Source organism: Cuculus canorus, chromosome 6 (assembly GCF_017976375.1).
Source record: "Cuculus canorus isolate bCucCan1 chromosome 6, bCucCan1.pri, whole genome shotgun sequence".
NCBI classification, from domain to species: domain Eukaryota; kingdom Metazoa; phylum Chordata; class Aves; order Cuculiformes; family Cuculidae; genus Cuculus; species Cuculus canorus.
This window is the reverse complement of record NC_071406.1, coordinates 30,469,556-30,493,427: the sequence shown is the minus strand read 5'-3', so window position 1 is coordinate 30,493,427 and position 23,872 is coordinate 30,469,556. Positions and strand designations below refer to the sequence as shown.

Below are 23,872 nucleotides of genomic sequence, written 5' to 3'. Positions count from 1 at the left end.
TTACCAGCAGGTCTAGAGTATTGCCATGCACTACCAGGGACCTGCCGCAACTCCTTACCCAGACTTCAGTAACTATTTGAGGACTCTTTTGAAGGCCAATAAAGAGAAACAGGGAGAAAAAGTGTGACGGAGCAAGGAACGGCATGTAAGTGTCGTTCTAAGGAGCTGCAGTAACACTTCCCTTCCCCATCTTTTTGCCTGTCCACTAGGAAGATCACAAGAGAAAAAAGGAAAGCCAAAAAGCTCTCTTCCTCCCCATTTCAGAAACTGGCAGTAGAAGACCTGGATTCTTACAACACAGACCCTGGAAAAAAGGCAAGGAGTTTATTTTTTCTGATACAATAAGGCCTCAAGAATTCATTACATTAGGGATTGTGGAAAGATTTGCCTTTAAAGCCTTCGAACTGTCACTTGATTTGGTTTCTGCTGCTCCCCTCTCTGCTACCATATTGCTGCTAAGAAAACATATGAAATCAATTGGAACATGCACCAAAAAGCTGCCAGGTGACCCACCCTTCTCTTAATTTTTCCTTTCATTTCTTCAAAAGACCAGAAATTAATGAATACAGGATGTGCTAATCTCTGTAGTAAAGCTATAATGGAAAGACTAGCTCAGAGAACAGAGAAGGACAGATGTTCAGAAACACCCACCTTTGTAATTGGATTTTCAATGTCACAACATGATAGACATCTTGTAGCATGTCAGCTACTGTTGCATCTGGTGCGTCAGTCACATAACTGAGAGGGAGGGGATTCCACCTCCCAAGCTTGATTATTCCTGGAAAGAAAACAAAAAAAATCATACTTTATGTTTTATCAGCCACTTACTAAACGCTTAGATAAGCCTGTTTTTTCATGAGATACAAGATCTGCTTTGAGGTTTATTGCAGCCTTGCTCAAAAAGATGTGTTGTACTGACTCGGAAGCAAACAATGGGGAAGAGTAGGAACAGATTTTAGATTCTTAGCAGAGAGTTGCTGACATGTTCCTGGCTCTTAAATTACTTCAGTGAAGCACAGGAGGCTTCCTCCCTTCACATCTTTCATCATCCCACTAAAACCTAGTTCTCCAAGTTAGAACAAGCTTTAAATACCCTATCGTCCTGATTTTGCCGTCTACAAAACCCACCAGTGAGTAAATCCATTGGGTTTGACTTGAAGACGAAAATTCCTATGTGTGGGTTTTCAGCACCCGGTTACAATCTAAGCATGCTACAATTGCCCATGTGGACGGATGGCACTGGAAACCCCCCAAGTAGGAAGAGTTCACTCCCAGCTACAAGCTGCACTACGCAGACGGTTGCTTTTCTTTGTGAAAAAAACAACTGTGGGCTGCTGACCACAGATCCAAAATAGCATTGTGGGGGCAGAGAAGAATGCTTCAAGTTCTATTTCTACTTCTGTTCATTCTTTAATAGGGATCATCACCTCTTCTGGATGAGCTTGTCACAAAGACCATAAACTTGGATGGTAAACCATTTGGTGCAGGGGTATTATTTCTGTTTAGACTACTGCAGAGGGCCCACCCACACCAAAAACAATGACTAATACCCAGGAATGACTTCCAGGAAGATGCCAAACAAAGAAAGCCACAGTACTATCTCACAGGACAGCAAAGCAGTTTGGTCTTGTTCTGCACTATTGCAACTACAGCTTTTATTCCCCCCTCCAGCATGCTCCCACTGACCCACTGTTCTGCTCACATAACTTTTCTCAGCGCAGGCTTACAAGACCCCAGTTGCCTTTTCTCCCATTTAAACTGATGCCTTTTGAGGTCTGCTTAGATGCTTTTTGATCTTCAAAAAGATCAACCGTAAACTCTACTGCCAGAAATACACTAATACACAAGAAAACTACATCCTCTGTGATAATAGGATGTCCAAGAACCTTCCTTGGGTATCAGGAAGGATGCTGTGATGACCAGAAACTTCAACCCTCTCCTCCTCACTTTCTGCTCCCAGTCTTTCAGCAGCTCTGGTACTAACAAAACTGAAAGAAATGGACGAGGCCTTTTATCCTGATCTCTCAAACATGATCATAAAATAAATATTGCCTCTGAAACTGTGAAACAAAGCTTCTTGCACCAAGATAATAACAGAACACAATGCTTACGAGTCCAAGATATATCTGCTATGGAATATTTCCTTCCCATTCCTACACAACTGAGGAGAGAACAATTTTAGTCATGTACCATTGACATATTGCTTTCCAAGGTTTTCTGTCACCACATACTGAAGAAGCTGGAAGTGACCTAGTTTGTCCTCGATGACAGAAAGTTTCACGGCAACATGCTGGTACAGACAGGCTCATATTTCAAAAGCAGATTAGAAAGCTTTTGGCAAGGGGAGATTTTGTCCAAACGAAACAAAAAGTTAGTTAAGTGCTGCTTGGTATCCAATGCTTGAAAATGGGGCATAAACAGAACAAAAACATTTAAATGATGCACTGTTTCAGTATTAAGATTGAACAATCTGGTGCTGAATATGCTGCAGTATAAATAGTGCCTGGACTCAGATCCAGTAGAGTAACACACAGCACTCATTCACAGCACCGTATGTCTCCAGTGCTGGCTCCTTGAGTCATATTCCACTTGCCAAGAAAAGCTGTTTTTCTTAAGGGGATAGTTTACTTAATGTTATCTCTGGTGACAACAAGAAATGCATATAGTACAGCATATATTAGTCATGAAATGAGCATCAGGGGTCCACCCAGTGAAATACATGCAGGGAAAACACAGTTTAGCTGCTGACTTCCTTCACCCCCTTCTGCTATATAATAATTTAAAGACAAAATCACCTAAGAATCCAGAAATCTGTACCAGCTTCACAGAACACTTGGCTTCCTATGTTTAACCACGCCAAGTTTTCATGTAATTGAAAAAATAAGCATCATATGTGCCCCATAAGACACATCTAAATTGGTAATATTTTACAAGAGGCTTTATTTTTCATTCAATGAGAAAAGCACTCAAAGAGCACACCATCTGCAACTGCTCAGGACTGGCAACACTGTTGAGAGACAAAGACACAGTCCAGGGTCACTGAAGTTACCAAAGGTGTCCCCAAACTAAAAAAGGATAAAGAGAAACCCCACCATGCAGCCACAGTGCACCATGGGAAACACTATGCAAATTGCTTTATAGGAATCCTCTGCTACTGCTGGAAGTTAGGGAGATGTTTGGGTTTTTTAATCCTCCTCTACAACTGGAGAGGAAATTGTTTTGGCTGGATTTAGACAAACACAGGTGTTACGATAATGCTCTGTGCCTTTGCACGTGAACACCTGCTGCAAGTCCTTTACTCGGTGTAACACAACTGCTGATGGACGCTATTTTTTCAGCCGGTGTGATAGGATGTGTGAATTTTTTTTTTTCCAGAGCACATTAAGCTGGTCCAAATGATAGCCAGAAGCCATGGTTTCCATTCAGCTTCTCAGCAGACTTCACAGGTGGTTTATTTCATGGCACTGACACTATACTTAAGGCAACTCTTGGGCTGCACTTGAGAAGATGAGGCTAGCTTTTTCAGCAACCATATTCTTAGCACACTGGAAGACATCTCTGAATGACTAGTGTTTCCAGTGTAACAGCAGCCTCGAGAGGGGAACAGCCTGGAGTCGCATCCACATACATGTTTTCCTTTGTTCTTCTCACTAACTCCAGATGGTACAGCCCAGGCGTTTAAAGGAATAATTTTTACTGGCTTTACCTGACTGAGCTTTTACTCTACTGCAACTGAGACTCGGGAGTGGCAACAGGAGTGAGCAAAGGTCACTGTGTTATTAACGAATATCCAGATCCAGACCTTCTCCAATCTCTGTGTGGATAACGTGTAGCAGATCAGATTACTTAGAAGATCCAAACCCACATCTTTCATGAATTCATAAAATGCTTCTGTTAATGATTCTGGTTCTTTTTCCTGTATCAATGATCCTTTGGGACTCTTTTCCTATAAGAGTTTTTTAAAAGGTAAGTTCAACACACTCAAGAACTGGCCATACACTAGAGCAGCTCTCAAGAGGACACTTAGAAATGGCTGAATGCAGCCAAGGCCAGTCAGTCAATTAATGAAAGTAAACAGACCAAACAGGCTTCTCAAAATAATTTGTTTTCAATATGCATTTTAGAAGAGATTCTCTATCCATGCTGGCTGTTGGTTCTTGAATGGCATGTCCATCTACAGACACATCTTTTATTTAAGCTTCAGCTTCATCAAAATGCAGGTGGGGAAAAAAAGACAGAGTAACCTAGTTTTAAATTGGCATAACTCCCTTCACCCCCAAGAAAGCCAGAGCACACTAGGGCCAAACCTCTGTGAGCTCAAGTATCTGTTTTATCCTCAACAACCACTGCAAATCATGGCTGTCATTCTACTTATGCCAACAATGTGCCACCCTGCCAGAGTGCTTTCAATTTAGTTTCATTTAAAATGCACCTCCTTTGGGGAAGAAAGTGATAACTATGCAAGACAGGGCCGAACAATACATTGAACAAAAGGCTTGACCAGCTGCACCACAGCTGACCTCTATACCTACCAAAACTCAACACAGGATCTTTATAACCTTTATTTTACAGTATCACCTGAAAGAGCGATGCATCCAAAGCACTGGGATTAATCCTGGGACTTCACCCTACTGAGGTGTGAACTGAATAGAGGCAAGGTTGAGGCTGAAGTGCACTTCTAGAATAATCACATTAATCAGGAACATAACAAAAGGTAAGAGGCAAAAAGCTATTTTCCTAGAAAACCACAGGTAAGCTGGCAAACCTTTTTCATTATCACATACCTTATACTGTCACAGAAGACGATTTACTTATGTGGGCAGGAAGCCTCATTTGCCTTTGCAAACAGAAAGGCTACCACACAGTAGACTCACTCTAACACATCTGGGGGTTAGAATATAGATATAGATATAGATATATACAACTCGTAATCTAGCTGTGACACTTCTTGATCATGAGCAGAATGAGGTCCGGGTCCTGCACCTGCCAGCCACCTGCACAAGTTAACTTTTTATCTGGATAGTCCCATGAGAATTACTGGGGCATCTCACAGACACTTCTAATGCAACACTACTGAAAATCAAATTCTTAAAATGGGGCATTTTTCAAATTCCTTTTTGCAGCTAAACAGAGTAAACAGGGCCAGAACATACCTCAGACTGCCACTGGCTCCCTTCTCAAATCATCCCCTGCTCCCACCATGAATAGACTCCCGATTTCACCTTTCACAAATTATAAACATACCCAAGTCACATCTTAAATGGACACTTCTAGGTAGGTCACACAGGATTAATGCAATTTATTTAAAATGCTAATCTGCTAGTGTTAAAATTAAGTCACAGGATCAAATGAAGGACATTTTGGAAGTGCCTATCAGCATCATCACCCACAACTCAACGCTTTTCTGGAGACGGCTACAAAACGAATTGTAAGTAATATTTGCCAGATATGTAAAGAGGGAGAAAGAGAATTTTGTGTTCTTTGGCTAAAAGAGTAAAAGAAAGACAGCAGAGAAGACTGATTCCTTATAAAACACTGTTAAGAAAAGGACTTGTCAACACTAAGCACACAAAACATTTGAATCCTTGGTGTACAACACCAAAACCTCTCAATTTCCTACAGCATAAGCAAAAGTAACATGCTGGGACTCACACAGGATAAGGCGTTAAAGCACATAACTGCTCTCCTTGTGGACTGGCGGACACAGCCAGGCTGGAAACTGGAGACGTGCAAAGCTTGTTTCTTACACGACAGCTCCATGCTCACTAATGTGCTGCAGGCTGTGGCAGCACAAGTTTCACCCAGTGCAGGCAAGAGCATATGCCTGTACGGACAGAAACAGCAAACACCGTGGTGTTTATGTCATCTGCAGGAAGGCTGAGGGAACAGGCAGTGCCCAGCCAGCATCAGGTGTCCGGGGCTCCTCAGAAATGTGTTGAGCAAATATGAATCTGCAGAGCTATACCAGACCAGAGCCGTCCGTGCCTCACAGGGCTGGGGCTGTCCCAGAGCTGTCCCGGATGTCCCAAAGCTCAGTTCCTTGTGCCACAGGATCACAGCCCAAGAGCAGCTGACTGCAAGGACCAAGCTGGGAGAAGAATGCAAAGCAACATTTGCTGCCGTGCTGCGAGTCCGATCAAATAGTTTTGTTTAAATATCTTAATTTTTAACAGGAGCTCTTACCAACACAATAGAAACTCAGGAGAAACTGCAAGTTAGCAGTAGCACTCAAACACTTTAGATTCCTTTTACAAGTCCCAGTGAGAGACCTCAGTGAAGCCCTCACTAAAACCTCTGCTTCCAGGATCATCAAGCCATTTATCTACAGCCACAACTGGCAGGGGCTCCTAGAAAATGGGGAGGCTCTTGTGACATTGACTGCATCTGTTTATCCTCTCCAGAGCCATCTCATCCCTATGTTATAGCATGTAATTTTCCTTTGTTCAGCTGTGCTTTGTTACAGAAATTAAAAACTGTCTGTCCCGTGTAATAAGTACATAGAATTATTTATCCATAAATCAGTTTGCAGGAAATCACTACCCTGTGGTACATAATAACTCTGCCTGTGCTTCTAACCTGTACCCTGGCTGCAGTATATCATCAAACTGTAACAACATAAAGGCATAATTTGTAGTTATTATTGTTAATCCAGCAAACGGAATGACTTTTCAAGCAGAAAGGAGGAAAAAAAGCAATGGGAACAATTAAAAAAAAAGACCCTGATTATATTAATTTTTGTATTATATTATTGAGCTGCCTTTTCTATCTCTTAGGGAAATTTAAAAAATATTATACTGCCTCTGCCCGTCGTTATAAGGGTGCCCATATTATTCTATTGAATTTCAGTCAGTGACATATTGGGGTAATAGATGGGAAAAATAATCAGCATAATCCTCCCTGCACTTCTAAGCGCCTTTCATCAGAGGATCCCAAAGCACTTTAAAAACATTTATTAATTAAGCTTCATAACATTCCCGTGAGGTAGAGTGTATTATGCCAATTGACATATTGGTGATTTAGTGACTGAAAGCACACAATGAACATAATCCTATGTTTATGCCGATACAAAAGAATCCCCCTACTTCCTCATTTCAGTCCATAATAAATAATTCAGTGAGAGAACAGAAATAAACTATGCGATTACACTGTGATGTACACATCCACAAATCAACAGGAACACCCACACTCATTCTGAATGACAAACACTCCACCTCAGCTGATGAGCCTCGTGCAGCTTCAGGGTTCTGCATGCACGGGTGACCTTTGCCCAAGGGGAAGACATGGCAGAGCAACCCAAAGCCTGGGCACCACAAAGCCCTTGCGCTGCTGCTTCTGGAGACCTTTGCTAGCGTTGGTTTCATATGCTTCCATGGACCATGCGAGCCAAGGGTTGTTTGCAAGATGAAATTGTGTGGCACAACAACGCACCAATGAGATGGTCAGTTTAAAACTCATATCCAGCCTTGTCCGCTTGCACATCTGTATCAATACACAGACTTGGATGTAGACCATGTATTTACATGACTACATATGATATTTTTACGATTATTATTGATAAACATTGATAGAAACACAGACGTGAGTAACCTTCAACAGAAAGATAGTATTACAAGGTTTAATCGCTGAACTTCAGAGTACTTTCACTAATGAAAATTGCTTTGATATATGAAGCTTAGTTTGAGTTTTTAGTTTTTTGACTGTTAGTGTTGCCTGTTCCTTTCCTCCAGCATGACGGTTCTCAAGTATTTGACTTAAATAACATACAGCAAACAGTTTAATGCCTTGTAATTCTACATATCGGGTTTACATTTTACTGTAAAAAGATTGTCCCTCATGTAATAGATGCTGCTTCACATTTGGGAAACGTTATGTGAGGACTCTGACTTTTATTAGATTAATTTAATATAGGCACTAAGTTACTAGGCTAAATTAATAAAGACCTTCTTAGAAAAAAAAAAGAGAGGGAGGGAGAGGGAGAGAACAGAATGAACCCACAAATTAAATAAAATTTTCTGAAGCTTGTTATTTTGGAAGTCTTTATTTGATTTCCCAACCCTCTATTCTGTTTGAAAAAAACAGTCAATAATTGGTAGAGGGAAAAAAAAAAAAAAGGTTGATGTTATTTACTTCAGGGGATTATTTTTAAAACTGTTATGTGATAAAACATGAATACCACAAATAAACAGAAGGGTGAGAAAGCAAAGGAATTACAAAAGACTACTGAAGAAAAGTATTTTTTATACGTTTCTATATTGCTTTTAAAATTATTACCCTCATTGAGGAAAACCAAACTTAGCCCTGCATAACATCCCTCCTTCGGTATTTTTGGGATAGGTCTGCACTGACTTTGGACAGCAAGAAGTAATATACGACTAAAGAGAGATATGTCCTCTTTTTCTCTCTTTTGTCTGAGAAAGAGAACCAGTCCTGCGCATTTTCATGGCACGAAAAATAAGTCTTCTCAGTCATGAAAACTGCAACCAGGATATTAAGCAGCTCTCACTTAAGTTGCCCTCCATCCTTTACCCTCCACCAGGATGCCGTCTCCTGAGAAGCACCAACACCTCACCACTGTTTTGGGCCACTTTTCCCAGCAGTGTTCTCCAGCAGCCCCAATGCCCACAGGTTTGCAGCACTCACTCCTTCACTATCACCATCCCACATAAAGCCCAAAGCATAGCACATTCCCCATTTTTGTATGAAATTACCGTCCTTTGGGCAACCCCTACTCTTACAGTAAGATCCTTCCCAGCTCAGTCCTAGGATTACCTGAGCTTGCTCAGCTGGCACAGGAGCAAAGGCTATGCCTCCTCCCAGGGAGCAGCGGCTGCTGAACACCTTTGAAATCCAGACCAGAAGGGACACAACTCAGCCTATTCTCTGATTAAAGAGCTTCCTTAGCTACTTCGTTTGCCTTGCCATCTTAAACCCACCATGGTTCCCTTTGGGCAGTAGTTACCTCTCTTTGAGTTCCAGGCTCCCTGGCAAAACACTGGCTGCTTCTCTGCCATCCCCCAACATGGTACCAGGACCACAGCTCCTGACTATAATTTGGTGCCTCCCAGAGAGCCAGCATGGGAAGATGCTGCTGGAGGGGACCTGTAACGCACTTGCACCTTAGCCTTACAGGCTGGAAATTAGGGTTTTGGTGTATTTGCTTCAGTTGCCAAGAAATATCAATGCAAGAGTACTCGAGTTGCAGTGCTTCTCTCTACCGCACGAGTTCTTGAAAAGCCACAAGCGATGCCTGGTATTGCTACCTGATGACCTACAAGAGGCTACACATGAGTAAAAGGACAAGAAATTTACACAAATGTTTGCTTCCCAACCTCCTTTGTCTGATTCCTGCCAGCTCAACATCACCAGCACAACCTGCCTCACAACACCACCAGCAAGGAGAAGCAGGATCTGAGTGGACAGCTTTTAGCACCCCACTTCCAGAAGCCTTTCTTGGATTTTACATTGTGATGGGTTTGGTTGGAGAAGAGAGGGAAAGGCAGAAGATGTTTTGTCTTCAGGGTAAAACCTCTTATCTGTTTTTCAAAAGCTGCTAGTGCCCCAAACTCCTTCAATCCACCCGGCTTTAATGCTTGCCCATAAGCTTTATATGGAAGGACAGCACACCGAGCAAGAAAAAAGCACAATAACATGGCATTGCAACTGAATACAGAAAACACATTTTAAAGGTTATAAAAGAGCACTGCTAATAGGACATTGTAGAGGCTAATAGGCTTAGAATTAAGCCTACAGACATTGTTTGGCCTTGTATGAATCTGAATATCCTGCCTACTCACAGTAACGCAACTACAGAGAGCACAGAAAGTCTGGCTTAGGTTGCAGACATACAGTAGCCAACTATCTTTGTGTTGAGTCAACTACAAATAGATTTGAAAATTCATGGGTCTCAAGTCCAAAGAAAAATAAAGACATATAGCATGCTGTGCTGCACAAACCCCTAAACTGAATGCAGATTCCTACTCTGGCCCATGTAGTTGAACAGCTTAATCTCTTACTTTTGTAAGAGATTTGTGTCTTTTGGGCTTTTCCTACGCTGCATAAAGACTAGCAGAATGTTTTTTTCAGTAAATTACTAGTTTTGGCTTGCCTTCTGTCTTTTCTTTCCTGCCACCAGACATTCAGTTCTTAACTTCCATGAAAGAAAAGAAAACCAAACCAAGAACAACGGCAAAACTAGTAGGGCAGCATCTAACCAGCTGGATAGAGCAGCATGTAATGCTGAGGAAACAGAGGGATCGAGGACTTTGCCGAAAACCCCAAACAACTGCGTTCATAAATTCAACATGAATGCAATATGTGAAGATACATTTGCTGTTACCTCTGCAATTTGGCTCTCTGTAGCTGCAGTACTGTAAGAGTATATCCAGACCCATACAAGACCAAACAGTGTTCATGGGCTTGATCTCAGTATCTTTACTAGTCCCTATTTTGGACAGCACTGTAAATTCAGATACATTCAATTAAATTCAATAAAAACGTTTCTTTCAATGACACTCATTTCAGTTGATAACCTGATTTTCAGGTGTCTAATCTTCCTCTTCTTCCAAGGAAGAGCAAAACAATTCTGCATTTCTGACAAGTCTAAATAAAGCTTTGCTGGTTACTGAACTATGCTGCATTTCCTATCAACAGAAAACAAAGGAGAAAAAAAAAAAAGACCTTAGTTCACCACTAGAGGAGATGACTCAGAGCAAGCAGGAACTGTTACCAGATTCAGAAAAAAACAGTTTTCCCTTTTACTGTTGATGAGCCCACATTACGCTGAGATGAACCCAGATTTGTTTTCTTAGCCCACATCTTCCTAGAACTGAACCTATTTCCTTACAAGCCACCAGATCCTTTTTGGATTCTGTTAGCATTTGCATCTTCACATTAGTCAGTTTGCTAAGGAAAGACTGAAAGAGAAAATGCTGTTTGTTTTTTTTTAATTTGAGTGATTATTTTCTGTGCACTTGGCAAAGGCTGGAAGGAGTAATTCACCTTTTGGATCTAGAGGCAGCACAAGCGTGTCATGCTTTGAAGCATTTCCAGCTTCTTTATGTAGCAGTTAAGAGTCTCATGTAATCACAGAATAAAGAAGCTATGGAAAGAAAATTAAGTCTACAAAGAAAATCAAGTCTACCCCGGCTAACGCAGGAGTTTAATGGACAACATCAGACACTGCACAACTTAATAAGGCCTCCAGCACTGACGACATTGACATCTTCATGAGTTGCTGAAGAGCTCTAGTGCCTCCTGAGATCCATCCTCCTGTAAGTGGCTCATAGAGCTTCATGACCCACCAAGCGGGAAGCCAACACACCAGCACTCTCAGGCATCTTGTCTTTGTGTCACTGCAGAGACTTTAAGAGATAGGTTATCACAACAGCCCTGGTGATGGCTCTGGTGAAAGACACTGCTGTTTAATATCAACACTCCCATAATGAACAAATCTCCACACCACAACTCTATTCCTCCTCAGCTCAGTGCTGTCACCACTTCTTCCTCTTTCCTAAATTACTTCCCATGTTCAAATGCAAAGAGATTAAAAAATTCCCCATACTGATATTTCAGAAAACAAGGGAGGAAAGGCTGTCATTTCTAATCGTCTCTCAAAGCCCCAAGTGTCTTAGGCCCACATATGTACGGCTTCTAACTTGAGTGTAAGCAGAAAGGGAATCCAGAAGCCAGATCACAGTTCTGGGTAATATTGTTAAAGACACACTGGGATGAAGCCTTATTCAGAGCATGGTTCCAATACTGGAAAATCTCTAGAATCAACCAAAGATGCATTTCACCATAAGGTACAACCTGTACTGCTGCCAGCACTCTCCTCTATGCCACAAATACACAGTAATTGACAGGGGATCTCAACATCATAGCAAAGGAGGTAACAAGATAAAAGTAACTTCTCAAACTTCTCGAAGTCTTATGTAGGAAGGTGAATACATCACATGCATACACATTCCTGAAAGAACTGGCAAAATGTCCCTCCAATAATCCAGATAAGTTCTCCTCTCCTACTCAAACAGGGAACCAGAGTAAACGTCAGCACTGAGGGAGCGCTACCAGCACAGCACAACACAAAGAGGCAGCGTTTGGAGGTTTACCATTTTCACAATCTGATTGATTTCAAAGGTCACCCTGGAGGAAAAGCCTCAATCTGGTTTCTGCCGACACAGTCATTTCCCACTGCCAATAACTATTCCCTGCTCTTGGCACTCGCTCAGGTGGTGGGATGTGGGTTGCGCTGTGGGTATCTGCATCTTAATGAAAGTCAATTTTACTCCCCCAAAATCTGTTGTTCATTTGGAAACACGAAGCATTATTGGTTGTTTCATATTGCAGGTCTTAAGGCAGGTATAAACTGCAAAGAAATAAAGACTTCCTGAGTAAGTAGAAACTTTATTACTAAAGAATTTTCCCAAAAGTCTAAGATGCCTAAAATACTAAAATAATCAAAATACTAAAATAATCAAAAAATACTAAAAAAATCATTTGAAATTTCTTCTTTTTCTAATCAGTTAAAAAACCAAACCAAACCAGTATATGGAGTAAAGAGGTGATGCAGCGCACCCCCTACACAGGATGCTCCAGCACTTCTTCAAGTCCATAGCTCTATGCGCTGGGGCAGTTCGGCTTTCCTGCCTGCCTTTTGGATTGGCAGCACTCAAAGTAAGGACAAAACACCCGTCATAATACACATCCACCTGGAAAAATCCACTGCCTCATAAATACCCTCCTTTCTCCATTTCACATTTGAGTTTATGACGGATGAAAATCAACCAGAAGAGCCTAACAGCATTAAAACAGCCCTCTTGGTCCCCAGGTAGTTTACAGCTTATCACAGCATAACTCATTTTCAGAGCTCAAGCAATAAGAGTCCCAGTTAGTGTGACCAGGCACCACTGTGGTGTAGATGCAAAACATCAAAGCCACACCATTGAAATTGTAACCTAGGAGAATAGAATACTAAATAAAATCAATAAATAATGGATTAATCTATAAGATTTTGTGAGAAATAGCTTCCTATAGATACGCTGTTCTAGACTACACATGTTGCTTTCATGAAATTTGAGAAGCTGTTCAATCAAGTTGTGCTGAAAATTAAATTCTACCCAGTCTTCATGGTCAGGATTATTTTATTGCTGGCGGCCCAAAAGATTGGCCTCTCTGTTACCCACTTTACTTACGCTGAGGTGAAATGCTTTTCATTGCTTGCCCACAGGGAACAGAAGATACAGAGGTCCCTCACCTGGCAATATCTAAAGAACTGTTAATTTATAGGAACTAAAAGAACAGTTTGTAATGGAAATACTCTTTAATCTGGGCTAATATAAGCTCTTTACAAACAGCAATGAAATGAAGGTACCAATTTCAAGCACTGTACCAAAATTTTTTATGTTGAAGGGAAAAATCTTGGTAGAACTGCAAAGGTAGCTGTTATCATGGCTGAGGTGTTTTCTGCCATTAGGGAAAGGGAATTTGCTGTGCCATATATCACAAGAGACAGTTAGACTTGACAGGCTGATGGGCAAGACCGCTGCAGACACTCCCTCAACCTCAGCGAGACAGCAAGAGTGCCCTAGCTAGAGCATGGTCTCCACCTTGTTGCCAGCCCTTTAGGCCTCCTTCTGTACAAAGAAAGCAATTCTAATTTTTACAAATAAATAAAAAGGCTCTTTTTCCTGCTAAACCAGAGCTCAGACTCATCACAGTCCCTAAGATGCCTTCAACCCTGGCTCAGAACTCCTCATGGCAAGCAGCTCTGTTGGTCAGTGCCTGCTGACCCACCCACCCAGGGCCACATCACTGTCACCCTCCTCCTCCCACCCACGCCACACTGCTCCCATCTCTGAATGACAGCCAGCCTCCTCCCAGCTCTACAAAAATAAATCTCCAGACCACAAACCTCTAATATCCCCTCCTCCTACCCCCAAGGCAATAATTTACTCTCTATTTAGCTTGAGTCATGACTTCGCTTCCCATCTTCTTACCATGCGTGCTACCCAAATTTATAAACAAGAGGAGGAGGCGGTCGCTAGAGACTGCCGCGGGTCTTGGCTGCCGGGATGCGTGAGGGATGCCTGCTCCGCGAGAGCTGTGCCCAGGGTACCAGAGCAGCCCCGAACACACAAGGTGCAAGCTCCCAGGGCAGGGGCAGCTACCCTTGTAGATGAGAAAGGGAGGCAGCAGGCAGGCACGGCAACCTCTGCTAGTCACACCCGCACCTCAACATTAGCCTTCTTCACTGTGCACATATGGGCTACAGGTTTAACTGGCCAGCTGCACCAGCCCATCTCTCCCCGCAGTGGAGGAGGAAAAAAAAAAGAGTTGATTTTTCCACTAAAATAACCCACTTCACTGCCAGAGCCAATTTTTTTTTTTTTTCTTTTCAAATGGCCTCTTCTGGATCAGTTTCTGTGTTTACATTATTAAATATTCAATGGAATAACTATTTCTAAATAACACGTAAAATACCTTTTAAGTGCCTGCAAATATTATATGCATAGCCACATAATGGGAGACTACAGAACAGTCAGCTTAAATCATTTGCTGATTTTCACAGCAAAAATAGTCAAGTATTTGTAGGGAGCTGATACAATAAAATGCAAAGCAAATATAAATTAAAAGGAAAAAAAAAACACTTTAAGGAACTAACACTTTCCCTCCTTCTTGCATGTAAAGATACATCTACCTCTATGAATTCTGGACACTATACAATTGATACATATGTATGTATATAAATTTAAACGCAGGTATGCTGCATGTTGGTATAACTAAAAAATAAAAAATGTAAGAAGAAAAAAAAAATTCAGAAAAAATTATTTTATTTTCAGTTCTTCCTCTTGGTAAAGCCAGAAAATTCTTTATATCTCATCTCCTGGGGTTTGAACACTAGTAGTCATGTAGTCATTCTCTGACGATATTTATATGAGAAGCCTTCAACTCTACAGAGTTGGTGAAGTCATTATTTCTATTGCAGAAAATTATCTTCAGTCCTTTTGTTCATCAAATCACCACCAAAACCCAGCATTTTTCCCTAACTATTCCCTGTGTAACACAGAGTAGTAGACTGTGGAAGTAACAGATATTTTGCTTCAGTGGATAAAAATCAATATAGAAGGGGGGGGGGATCAGCTCATGAAACCACAACTTGCATAATTGGGGTTGCTTAAATGAAAAACAAATCAACTGCTCATTTCCTGGCAGATGAAGCATTACATTAAAAAAATAATTTAAGAATTTTATTCTTTAATTATTTAGCCCTATCCTTAGTCCCTATCACTCTGTTTCCTTTTTATTTAAAAATCTGGTTTTAAAGCAGATAAATTTTAAAGGAGAAATTCTATCTCAAACTAGAAAAAGTTAAAACCATAGAATATCAAAACCATATCACCTCAAAATGACCTATTTTTAAATACCACACTTATGCCTCCTTTGCTGGTTAGCTTTCTCTCCTGGCAAAACTATTCAATGAATTTGATAAGACTAATAATATATTTGTTTAATCCTCCTGCCCTGCACAGACAGCTTTTATGTGGATTTCTTCATCATCAGAGCAACGGTGCAGCCTGGGTGGGTGAGTTGCCCAGGTGAGAGCTGAGTCCTCATGAACCCAAGTTCATCACTCGCCACATTGCTAATGAGACAAGTGCAGCCCAACACGAGGTTAATTGTCAGAAGCAATAATCTAAATTAAACTGGCCAACATTCAGGGAAAAGGTATCATTTAAAATATCTTTTTCAAATGAAATCAACCTCAGGAGTTTATTTGCCTATTCAATATAGAATTCCAAGTTTTAAAAAAAAACCAAACTATTCTTTTTCCCCTCTAAGGAACCAAAGTAATTATTTTTAATACAGTGACATATGTTAGACAAAAGTATTAAGGAGGGGGCTTCATTTCACTCCAAGTCTCCACGGAATTTTCCTTATGTGATCACACATCTGAGCTCAGATTTTAACCCAACCAATGAAGAGTTTTTGAAATAATGGCTATTAGCTGATGAGAAATTCTTTCATAAATAATCCAAAACATGGAAGATCTGGTGTGATGTTCCCAGCACTGAGAAGTATAATCAAAACAATATGGGGAATAAAAAAAAAGGCGAGAGTTCACAAAAACATTTGAGAAACGGCTCAAGTCAACTCAAAGCTCACTTGGTTTTGGCTGGGACTCCAGGCTCACGACAGCTTCAGCCTGCCAAAACAAATACAACCACCCGTTTCTTCCCGATGCTTTCACACAGGGAGGGACCTGCTCCTTTGCTTTCCTCTACTACGATAATGACATGCCTGCTAGGATTTGATTGGGGTTCATATCCCTCCCTGCCTTTGAGACAATTATTATTTTGTTAATTGTGAGAAGAAAACGACTTAAGTGGCACCTCGGACTGACATAATAACCAATAGCTTCCAGATAATTGTTATGTACTGTAATTAAAATAATGCACATAATTTAGGCAAAAAGTTTAAAAATACCTTGGGGGGGAAAGTAGTGCAGGATATAATTCCACACAGGGCATCTGTGTAATTCTGGCTGCAACCACAGAGGAAAAATGTAGAATTTAAGACAGAAATTATTCACTTACCATGCATATGTTTACCCATAAGGAATGACTGCAACATGTATGGAAAATTAGTTTTCAATTAACCGTTTTTATATTTTTACAACTATTTGATTCTTTGTCATTTTTATAAAGATAAGAAAAGCCGATAAGTGGATACAAAACTCCCTCTCAAAGCACTCCGTCATCTATACCTGATCTCTGCACACTCTAAACTCTGCAGAATACCCAGGTTTTCAAAACTCCTTAATTTTAGCCTTGAACTTGAGTTAATTTTAACTCAGGTAACGCAACAAAATACCTCTCAGCTGAATAATGATCAATGCAACATGAAAGAATAATGCTGCACAAAATCCTACGAAAGACAGTGGATTGAAGTAAGTAAGTAGCATTAAATGACAAAAACTTGGCCCATCTTTTAATGACATTCCACAAGAAGTGCCTTTCTTTTTATAGCACAGAGCTGAAGTCCTGAATCACTATAAATGCCTTAGTCTAAGAGGTAGCTGGCAAAAACAGTGGCTTGAAAAGCATCTTGAATTAGATTTGGCCAGCACCAGATGAGGATGCTGACTTGAGTTAGTTAGAAACATTTTTACATCTCCTTTTTTTTTTTTTTTTTTAAATCCCCATCTGGGAAGCTGCTGGTCCCTCTCCCAAACACATCAGTTTCAATCCACAATGCAGAAGCTTTTTACATTCCATTCCATTCCTTGGATGCATTGGACAGTCTACAGCCTACTGTGGAACCCAAGGGGAACATACAAAAAGACACTTTCAATGCATTAAAACGTACTCTGGAAGTCTGACAGAAGCACATGTTTATCTTTGTTCACCAGCACGTGCGGCTGCAGCAAGCGATACTACCACCCCCCCCAAAGATGATTTCTTGAAGACAAATAGGCAGCAGCAAAACTGAGAAGACTCAGGAGTTCTGAACCTTGATGTAGGTATTAATCCTAGGCTACTGCCATTTTCTTGCTGCTTGATTCTTAATGCACACACAAAAGCAAACAGCAGATGGTCAATTCATAAGACTGGTAATATTGGCATAATCAATGCAGAGTCACTGACCTGCGCCAGAGGCTGACTGAAAAACGAAGATCAGCTGAGCAAAGGCAAAAGATGCTTGGAGAACACCTAAAGAAAGGACTTCACTCACCAAGTCATCTGAGCAAGGCTCTTCCCTGTCCAAAGAAACATATTTACAAAAAACAGTTCTCATTTCTTTTGATATATAATGGTTTGATCTCTCTCCTATTAATTTCTCCTTCAGATGTGGGAAGTGGGCATTTTCGTCTTCTTTTCTCTCCAAACATTATCAAAGGGCCATAACACAATCCCTCTTAAAAATGTACAGAAATACTCTAATGAATAACTATTAGAGATGTAAAGATATAAAACTGTCCGTTTTCAGCATTAAAAGCAAAACATATTTCCGAGCAGCTTTTCTACTTAAGACTAAAAATATGCTAGGCTGCATCCAGTATATCAGTTCTGTTTCTGAAGGGCACTTCACTGGAGATTTGCAGAAGGACACAACTACAGTAAAGTCAGAGGAGTTTAGTAGTCACAACACAGGGAAAAAAATAAGGCAAAGAACATAAAACAGCCTTGGGATTTTCTTTACATTGCAAATAAAGGAATATATCCATGGGAGTCTCCTACCTGCCTGACACTTTGCACCTCCAGCAGTCAGGGAGCATAAGGCACATCAAACAGCTGTGTGGAAGAAATCTGATGTTTCCTGTCCCAGTCCAAAGACGCCGATCCCAACAGGGAAAGCTATCGAGCAGCTACTTGAGCCAGATTGGTAAGGTTAAAGTTATTTACTTCTGCCAATTTAAGACCAAACTGTAAATGCTTATTCAATCTTCTTACAAATTTAACAACTCATGCAAGCAGGATGATGACCACCTTTGCAGGTCTAAGCTGACATTTACTGCTAGTTAGAACTAAATAAAAGCAGAAAGGCAGATTTGGAAAACCTAAAGCACTTTAAAAAAAATACACTCTGCTCCAAGACCTAACACAGTAATAGACTCTCACAGGAATAGCTAATTCCCTGGCAAGATAGTGCAATAATACAAGTACTGCCATTTAATTAATTTATGTTCTCAAAATCTGTCTCATTACAATTTCTGAGTATTTCACTTTAACATCAAGATAGGATTTCTGCCCCGGTTTGCCATAGCAACCCCTACAACAAATGGCAGTTGTCTATAAAAAGGGGCGACTCTGAGCGTGCACGCACGGTTTGGTATAGTTTGTTTTAAAGCAGGTCAGAGCACAATGGACCTTTTCTACCGTGTGGGATTGAACACCAAGAAATCTCACTTCAAGGGCTGCCACGCTCCTCTGCAAAATGAAATGACACTGCTGCTAAGTCTGGATGTAATTACAGATATGAAAGGAGGGCTGTGAAAGTTTGCTTGTATCTTCCTTTCCCTCCTATACTATGGATGTGCTTGCCATACAGCTGTTAACATCCTGAACAAGTAACATGCAGCAGACTCAACACTTCCTTTCATTTTGTTTTAAGTGTTAGTATACAGTGGTGGCTGTTCAAGCAAGTTTACCACTAAAGAATGAGACCTTTGCCTGTCTCTCTTGCAGGCAGAGCTCTCCTCTGCCTGCTTGTGCAGCCCCGTACAAAAGCTATACCAGGAAGCCTTGACCTCCGGCCCAACAAGGACACTTAGTAGGGCTAAGGGTAATCCCGACTTCTCCTTGCTCATTCAGTTTCTTGAGCTGTTTGAAGCAATCATTACCAACTCAGCTACATTTTGTGGTCATATTATAAAATGAATCATTGTTTAACAGTCCAAGATTGCTAAACTCATTTTATGTGTGGTTTAGAGTAGAGTCATTGGTTGCTCAGACCCCTCAGAGTTGTACTCCCTCCGGTCTAGTCGCAGCGGGGAAAGCGCTCGTCCATGGCACACATCCAAACATAGGATGGTGTAACAGAGCAGAATTTGGCCTCCAGTACTTGCTCTCACAAGCTCTGCACGAGCTAGCCAAGATTTTTTTTTCCAGCCACTTCCTTCTGAGGAGCTTTTTACCTCAGAGAGTTTGTAGCTTTTGTGCAGTCTTAACACAATGACTTCTGGGAACTGACACATCTACCACTCCTTTTGATGTGCTCCGATACACCCTCCCAAGCGTAACCTCTCACTACATGTTCCTATAGGAACAACTTCTGTTTTAAGAGAGCCTGTGGAATATTTAATGCTAAGATTTGGTAGGAGTTAATGAATGCTCCATTATTCACCCTGGTGGTAAAGCAGTGTTGCTCTTAAGTTTTACAATGCAGCGTATTGCTGTAATGACATCATATGACATCATAAATCTCTCATGAGTTCTAAACCTTCTGATGAATGTTTCTACATAACCACCTTGTTAATAAATGAAAAAAAAAAGTTAATAAAACAATCTTGTGCAGTTGTGCACTCTTTAGGAGACTACAGACAACTACAAACCACCTTATGCTTTAAAACCAAAACTCTTAAGTTCCAAAGAAAAGAAGGCACCACCTTGATCTGGATGCATTTAGACATGGACCCTGCTTTTACACAAAAACCTCACAAACTAAACTCCTCTGCAAAAATATATGAATCTTAATTCCAAGTAATATTTCTAACAAGTTCTCTGAAAACAAAAAGTTACTGTATTTCTTTTATTACATCCAAGTGTTTATGACATTTCAACCACAAATAGCCCAAATTACAAATATTTTCCCCTTCTTTTAAAACCTTCCTACATATACATACTTATCAGTTAAGCTAAAGACCAACCTCTCAGGCCTTGCCAAAAAGGTGGATATTTGCCATCCCCACCTTCAAACACACAAAGACACACATACACATACAAATAAAGCAACACCAGAACTGTAAGACTCTTAACACGAGGCTTCATGCGTCTCCCTACTCTCTGCAGCTTCCTCCTTCCTCAGGTCTTCAGAAAAGTACTTGAAACCAGGTCAAATCCTACATTAAAGCAAACATACCTCCCTGCTTTAAGTCTCAGAGCTCCCACACTTCTGTTCTCTGAGGACACAGATCACCTTCCTCCATGGCTCTGCAGAGGTTGGAGGATTCCTATGGGTAATTTCTTTTTTGTTGTCCCAGTATAAATCTCTGTGTCTCAGGAGTTCATATAGAGCCTAAACTCAAGCTTCTACAATGTGCTAGAAAAAATAATCAAATTACTCTGAAGTTCATTAAAGAGAAGATCTCCCACAAATTAATGGCTTTCCTATAAGGAAAAATGTCCTGTAGTAAAACGGCTTTGGTCTGTCTCCCCTGTAGAAATAATTCACTCCAGAATAGCTGTATTGAGCTTCTTTTTCCGTATTAGGACACAGTAGAAAAATTACGTGGATGGAACATCCCAAAAAAGCTCTTTGTGAACAATTAACAATGGTTAGTGATCCTATAGATAAATGTATCTAAAGTGGGGTTACCCGTGCTTCCAACCTGCCTCCTGACAGATTATTTAATTCTCCACATGAAACAAATTTGAAATGTAGCTTGAGATACATCTGGAAATAAAAATTACATTTCACCCACTGTCCTCAATTGCATCAGTGGAAAACAAAAACTTCACTGACTTCAGAAATATTTGACTTTATTTACACTGCTGTAAATTAAAACGTGGCTTAATTTTCTTGTAAGGAATCCCTTGTTGAAGCTAAAGCACCACCAATTATGAAAACTAAAAGCATTGTGTGTGCCGATTTTAGACTCTACATCACAAAACTGGATGGCCATTTAACTGCTGTATTTCCCCTCGCCTTTACACCAAGACAAACCTTTCTAGTTCTGTTTTTGGCCTTACAACAACAGTAACACAACACTGCACTGAAGTTTCCACCATTGCAAGGAATACTTGACTCTCAGACATGCATCTTACACTTAAGTTTTAAGAGGTCCAGACATTAATTCTACTTCTACCAGCTTTTTCACTTCTGTTCTTAACTCTTCCTGTGACAAAAGTAAAGCCCCGGAGGTAATTGCTAGCCTAGACTCCTCCCAGCTCATAATGCCATGTTCAACGTGCAGTTCTGTGTCGGCATCTCTCTTACTTTCCCATCTTTGTCTTCATAGGATGACTAGTGGAAGGAAAGCACTGCTTTGTCATCCTCTCTGCTAACCTCCATTAGCTCCCTTAACTCACCTTCAGTCCCAGTTTCTGTCAATCCCTATGCTGTTCTGTCATAAGTAAGATGCTAAATAGTATATGTCAGGAAATATCTAATCTGCTATTTTTGCAAGTTCAAATTACTGTGCCGCCCATAGTAGAAATAGGATAATAAGACATTATTCAGTACTGAAATCCTCATTTTTCTGGGAAGAATTAGAAAACATATAAACCGTCCCATAACATTCAGTGGTTTGCTGAGCATGACTATGGTCCAGCCACATACCGTAGTGTGTATATATTCATACAAGTTTATAACACACTGAGGTTTCTGCTTGATTTAAATCTGCTACTGAATTCCAGTATCTACTTCTCTCGTTTCCCCATCTCCACACATCCCCCACTGGCACTCAGTGCCAAAGGCTCAGAAAAAACAAAAGGAGGTGCCGGGTGCATGTGAAACCAACACAGACCCACGTATCATCGCACTGCACGTACCTGCAAACCCACAGGGCGAAGTGCTTCAGAGAGCAATACCGTATCCCAAAGTTACCAATCAGCTTCTTTTTGTTCCCAACAAATTAAAATGCTTGGATTCCTTTCTATTCCATGTTCTCATGCCAAAAACAGAATCATGTTCACAAGCTTCTGAAGGAATCCTCCAAGACTGGGCTTTTTTTATCTCTACAAATTAAATTTTTTTTAAAGAAGCTGAAGCTCCTCTTATCAAAAGCCCCAGAAGAATGGGGAAGAAAATGAAAATGTCAAGAATTAACAAATGCTAGGTATTATACTCCCACACAGGGTGAATTTTGTTCCAGAATAGCATGCAGAAGTCTGTCCCACCCATCAGATGAGATACTATACTTCTATTAGCGTTCTGGCACCTCCTTCTGTACAAACATAGCCCTTTTTCTGCAAAGCTTGTTATATATAAGACTTTATCCAGCAAGCACAGAAATAAGGGGCTTTTTTTAGCTTCTGGATTTAAGCTTCTTGTATCAGACAGCATCATCTTCCCCCTAAATACTACATCACACAACTAGCTGGATGTAAAACAACATTCAGCAGTTGTATGAGATCAGTGGCAACCAGGACCAGTCTTCATCTATGAGGAAGTTGCTACAAGACAAGATCTGTCCCAATGGGCCAACTATCCATGCCAAAATTAGAATATAGTCCATCTTTCTTCCTGTGAAGCTACAAGCTGCACCTCCAACTGCTCTGGGAAAATAACTGCATGTTTTGTAATAGACAAAGGCTACATCGAGACAAGAAGCTATGTTGTCACAAACCTAATTACATTTTATATCTAAAAACATGTGGACTAGGGGCTGCCTACCTACTACAGGACACCCTGCTGCAAAGGCCAACTTAGATACACATCTTGCCATACAGCACATAAGATGGTTTTAATAGTGCTAAATGCAGTTCAATTAACAGTAGCTTGCATCCATACCAGTTCCTGGATCCACAGCCAGATAAAATCTAGACAAAATGCTAACCACTCAAAGGAAAACAAAGTATACACTGTCTATTAATTGCATGGGAGTTAGCACTGCCATCATGTAATCCTTGGTGAAAACATTGGTTTTTTTTTAATTCATTGCGATCTGTTAAAAGTCATTCCGTTTAAATAGCATTGCACAATTTCCAGACAACTGAATCTGTGAAAAAAGCCTTATGGCTTTGTGTCAGGTCTTTCCACATTATTATGGTGCAAAGGCTACATAAATTTATCTCCTTCTAATTCTGGATTTTTTAAAATATCAAGACACTGGGGTTTTTCCATGTGCAGCTAAGATTTCTCCATCTCCTTCACATTTACATGCAAAACCAGAGTTTATGCACAAGAGACACAGATTAAAAGAGAAGAATTCAGTAGAAGTCCTGATGATGTTTGATGTGAATTTTGTTCCACAACAGCTCCTCCTTCCACAAAATCCCCCACTGCAACCATAGGGCATCACAGAGCCAGTCACTACCTCAGCTGTACCTGCAACTCCATCCCAGCCTCACTGCAACAAGGAAAGAGAGGAGCAGAGGGGAACAGGGAGTTGCTCTACCTCAGTGAGATGACACAGGTGCTTACTACACTGCTGAAAATCACACTGCTGTCCCTCACAGAGACATGACAGTGCTATTACAATCCACATAAAAAC

The 23,872-nt window shown here is 40.7% G+C and overlaps 1 protein-coding gene across 2 annotated transcripts in view; it reads right to left on the bottom strand.

Moving 5' to 3' along the window:
- Positions 1-23,872, bottom strand: part of SATB2 (SATB homeobox 2) — a 133,376-nt gene that overhangs the window by 73,679 nt on the left and 35,825 nt on the right. For both annotated transcript variants that reach the window (XM_054070568.1, XM_054070567.1), the window contains exon 4: positions 652-778. In XM_054070568.1, the coding sequence (XP_053926543.1) occupies positions 652-778 (127 nt within the window). The remainder of the gene's footprint in view (positions 1-651; positions 779-23,872) is intronic.